Source organism: Humulus lupulus, chromosome 4, assembly GCF_963169125.1.
Source record: "Humulus lupulus chromosome 4, drHumLupu1.1, whole genome shotgun sequence".
Lineage (NCBI taxonomy): Eukaryota > Viridiplantae > Streptophyta > Magnoliopsida > Rosales > Cannabaceae > Humulus > Humulus lupulus.
This window is the reverse complement of record NC_084796.1, coordinates 205,601,640-205,606,770: the sequence shown is the minus strand read 5'-3', so window position 1 is coordinate 205,606,770 and position 5,131 is coordinate 205,601,640. Positions and strand designations below refer to the sequence as shown.

Below are 5,131 nucleotides of genomic sequence, written 5' to 3'. Positions count from 1 at the left end.
TTCAATGTGTTCCTAAGAAAGGTGGAGTCACGGTGGTAGCTAATGATAATAGTTAGTTGATTCCCACAAGAACAGTGACAAGGTGGCATGTTTGCATGAATTATCAAAAGCTAAACAAGGAAACAAGAAAAGATCACTTTTTGTTTCTTTTTATTGATCAAATGCTTGATAGACTAGCGGGGAAGGAATATTATTGCTTTCTTCATGGGTATTCAGGCTACAACCAAATATATATTGCTCCTGACGATCAAGAAAAGACCACTTTTACTTGCCCATATGGGACATTTTCTTTCCGAAGGATGCCATTTAGGTTATGTAATGCCCCCGCTACTTTTCAACGTAGTATATGGCTATTTTTTCTGATATGGTGGAGAAAAATCTTGAGGTGTTTATTGATGATTCTTTGGTATTTGGTGATTCTTATGATGCTTGCTTGACCAATCTTGAGAAGGTGTTAAAGAGATGTGAAGAAACAAACTTGGTGATTAATTGGGAAAAATACCATTTTTATGGTGCAAGAAGGCATTGTGTTGGATCATTAGATTTCTAACAATCGCATTGAGGTAGATAAAGCAAAAATTGAATTCATTGAGAAGTTTCCACCACCTACTACAGTCAAGGGAATTCGAAGTTTCTTGGGGCATGCCGGGTTTCTATAGGAGGTTCATTAAAGATTTCTCAAAAATCTCTAAGCCTCTTTGTTCCTTACATGAGCTTAATTGATCTTTTGAGTTCACAATTCAGTGTCAGGAGGCATTTCTGACTTTGAAGAAGGCTCTTGTATTTGCCCCTATTATTGTAGCTCCCGATTGGTCCCTTCCTTTTGAGCTAATGTGTGATGCTAGTGAATTTGTTGTAGGTGTTTTACTTTGCCAAAGAAAAGATAAAGTGTTTAATTCCATCTATTATGTCCGCAAGACACTAGTCGATGCTCAATTGAACTACACTACCATGGAGAAGGAACTTTTGGCTGTGGAATTTTCTTTTGATAAGTTTAGAGCATACCTTTCTAGGACAAAAGTTGTGGTGTACACAAACCATTCCCCCACCAACTGTCTTATTGCAAAGAAGGATGCCAAACAAAGACTCATTCGTTGGGTTTTACTTCTTCAAGAATTTGATTTGTAAATCCAAGATAGAAAAGGAACGAAGAATCATGTGGCTGAACATCTCTCTAGACTTGAAGATGGTAATAAGGAGAATTTTGAGCAGCCAATTAAAGATATTTCTTGATGAGAAACTCTTGGTGGTGAGACAAGTTTCAATGCCATTGTATGCTAATTTTGTGAATTATTTGGTGAGTGGGAGAACTCCACCTGATTTGAAGGGACAACAACTTAAGAAGTTCTTTCATGATGTGAAGTTTTATTATTGGGACGAACCATTTCTTTATCAAAAATGTTCATATCAAGTGTTGAGGCATTGTGTTCCAGAAGAGGAGGTTCAAAGCATTCTTGAGCATTGTCATTCAGCTCCTTATGGAGGGCATTTTCATGGTCAAAGGACAACAACAATTTTTTTTTATCGGGGTATGATTAGCCTTCTATTTTCAAGGATGCTCAGGAATTTCTTAAAAGATATGATAGATGATAACGGGTCGGTAATATTTCAGCAAGAAATGAGATGCCATTGAATATCATCCTTGAAGTGTTGTTTGATGTTTGGGGCATTGACTTCATGGGACCTTTCCCTCTTTCTTTTAGGAACTTGTACATTTTGGTGGTTGTAGATTATGTATCGAAATGGGTTGAAGTGATAGCAAGTCCCACCAATGTTGCTAAGGTGGTAATGAAGTTTTTGCATAAGAATGTGTTCACTCAATTTGGTACTCCAAGAGCTCTTATTAGTGATGAGGGTCCCCACTTTTTCAAAAAAATCTCCAATAGAGAAATCAAGGGAATTCTAGAAAATGTGGTGAATCCTAATATAAAATATTGGTCTCAAAGATTGGATGATGCTCTTTGGGCCTGTAGAACGGCGTTCAAAACCCCTTTGGGCATGTCACCTTATCATTTGGTATTTGGGAAAGCTTTCCATTTTCCTGTTGAGTTAGAGCATAGGGCATATTGGGCCACCAAGAAGTTAAATATGGATCTCCAAGCTACTGGAGAAGCTCGAAAGTTGCAATTGAATGAGCTTGAGGAGATGAGATTATTCTCCTATAAAAATTCTAAGCTTTATAAGGAGAAAACCAAGAGGTGGCATGACAAGAGGATTCAACCTTGAGTCTTTGAAAAGGGGCAGCAAGTTTTGCTATTTAACTCACGTTTGAAGTTGTTTGCTAACAAGTTGAAGTCCTGTTGGTCAGGCCCATTCAACGTGGTGAAAGTTTATTCCTTTGGAGTTGTTGATGTGGGAAAATATCAATCCGGAAAGGAGTTTAAAGTGAATGCGCAGCGATTATAGCACTATTGGGGAGGCGAGGTCAACAGTGAGAATACCTCCATCACTTCAGAGGATCCTTGAAATAGTCAATGTTTTGGGTTGTCAAGGGATTCAAGCATTGTTTATAAGACAACCCAAAAGAAAGAAATGAAAAATAATTATGTATATATAAAAAATGAAAAAAAAATGCAAATAAAAGAAGAAAAAAAATGTGTTCTTTACTTAGTTATTTTAGTTTGAATTTTTTTTGTTAGTTTAATTTCATTTTATTGTGTTTTTTTTTTTTGGAGTGGTTTTACTTTTGTTTTTGTGTTTCAGGTGTTAAAAAACAAGAAAATTATGTTTTGGAAGTAATTTGGGGGTCTGATGATTTTGTGGAATTTTTTATGAAGCAAAACGGGGAGCAAAATTGGTGTCATTTCCGAGCAAAATGGGTTCCATTTCTGAAAAATTAAGGGGTTCTGCCTGTTATAGCGAAATTTTTACTCATAAAATTTTACTGGAGCAATATTTTGCAATTTGGGAGAGCACAGGTCAGTGGGATTTCCGTGCCCTCATGACACTAAGGTGTGGGCTTGCAAATATTTTGCAGTTTAGGAGAGCATAGGTCAGTGGGATTTACGTGACCTCATGACACTTAAGCATGGGCTTGCAAGGCATTCAAAATTTACAAAAGAAAAATAAAAAATAAAAAAACAGCCTACCTTGATATCCCTTTTTCTCATTCTCCTTCTCGTCTCTTTCTCTTCCCTTAGCCCTAGTCGCCACTCCCATAACCACCATCACCCTCACCTCCGACCACCTCACCACCGAGTCATGAAGCCCTACTGTCCTGGGTAAACCTCCCACAAAGTCCATCGCAATATCCTCCCATTTCCACTCGGTAATACCCAGAGGCTGAAGCAACCCTGCTGGTCGCTGATGCTCAGCCTTCACCTGCTGACAGATCAAACACCTGGCCACGTACTCCACTATGTCCTTCTTCATCCCGAGCCACCAGTAAAACATCTGTAGATCCTGATACATCTTCGTCATACCCGGATGAAGTGAGTATGGTGTAGTATGCGATTCATCTAGTATCTTACGTCTAATTCCCACATCAATTAGAACACAAATCCGACCCTAATACCGAAGTAGACTAAACTCAGAAATAGAATAATCCTTAGCTGCCCCCGCTAAGACATTCTCTCTAACCTCCTGTAATTGAGCATCCACTAGCTGACCTTCCTTAATCCGCTTTAATAGGGTCGACTGTAGAGTAATGTTGGCCAACCGGTCCACTACCAACTCTATCCTTGCTCTAGACATCTCATCAGCCAACTCCTTCGAAATCTAAGTGGAACTAAATAACTGCCCCGAGCCCCTCTGGCTCAATGCATCCACCACCACGTTGGCTTTCCCTGGGTGGTAAAGAATATCACAGTCATAGTCTTTTACCAACTCTAGCCAACGCCTTTGTCTCATGTTCAGGTCCTTCTGCGTGAAGAAGTACTTCAAACTCTTATGATCGGTGTATATCTCGCACTTCTCCCTGTACAACTAATGCTGCCAAACCTTCAGTGTGAATACCACCGCTACTAACTCCAAATCATAGGTAGGGTAACTCTTCTCATACTCATTTCGTTGTCGAGACGCATAAGCTATAACCTTCTCATTCTGCATCAACACACAGCCTAAACTCAACCTTGATGCGTCACAATAAACCAAAAACTTTCCTTTCTCCAAGGGAAGACTCAGCGTAGGTGCAGTAATAAGTCGTCGCTTCAATTCTTGAAAAATGTTCTCACACTTGTCTGACTAGATGAACTTCAAATTCTTCCGTGTCAATTCTGTCATCGGTGTTGCAATCTTCGAGAACCCTTCTACAAACCGTCTATAGTAGCCTGCTAACCCGAGGAAACTACAAACCTCTGAGGCATTCCTTGGCCTCGGCCAATCCCTAACGGCCTCCACCTTAGATGGATCCACCTTAATCCCATCTTCACCAAAAATATGTCAAAGGAATGTCACTTTTGGTAGCCAAAACTCACACTTCTTAAACTTGGCGTATAACTGGTGCTCTCTTAACCTTTGCAAGACCTATCGAAGGTGAAACTCACTCTCTGCCTCTGAACTGGAGTAGACTAAAATGTCATCGATGAAGACAATGACAAACTGATCCAAGAAATCCTTGAACACCCTGTTCATTAAGTCCATGAAGGCTGCTGGGGCATTGGTCAAACCAAACGACATGACCAGAAACTCATAATGTCGATACCTTATTCGGAAGGCCATCTTTGGTATATCCTCGTCCTTGATCCTCAGCTAGTGATAACCAGATCGAAGATCAATCTTCGAGAATACCGTCGTTCCCTGCAACTGACCGAACAAGTCGTCAATTTTTGGTAGCAGATACTTATTCTTAATAATTAACTTGTTCAACTCTCTTTAGTCTATACACATTCTCAGAGTTCCGTCCTTCTTCTTCACAAACAAAACTGGAGCACCCCATGGCGAGTAGCTCGGCCTGATGAACCCTAAATCCAGAAGCTCATGTAACTGTATCTTTAATTCCTTCAGTTCTGCCGGTGCCATTCTATATGGTGCCCTCGACACTAACTTAATAACAAACTGAATCTCCCTATGCAGCGGTAACCCTGGTAAATCCTCAGGGAATACATCCAAGAACTCACAAACCAATCTGGTCTCCTCCAGCCCATCTAGCAAAACCCTGGTAGTATCCACCACACTAGCCAGGAAACCTATA

At 40.0% G+C, this 5,131-nt stretch overlaps 1 protein-coding gene across 1 annotated transcript; it reads left to right on the top strand.

The window, feature by feature from the left end:
• The first annotated feature begins 1,156 nt into the window (after positions 1-1,156).
• Positions 1,157-2,226, top strand: LOC133832821 (uncharacterized). The gene is made up of 2 exons (XM_062263111.1): positions 1,157-1,496; positions 1,613-2,226. The coding sequence occupies exons 1-2, from the start codon at positions 1,157-1,159 to the stop codon at positions 2,224-2,226; spliced, it is 954 nt and encodes a 317-aa protein (XP_062119095.1).
• The last annotated feature ends 2,905 nt before the right edge of the window (positions 2,227-5,131 follow it).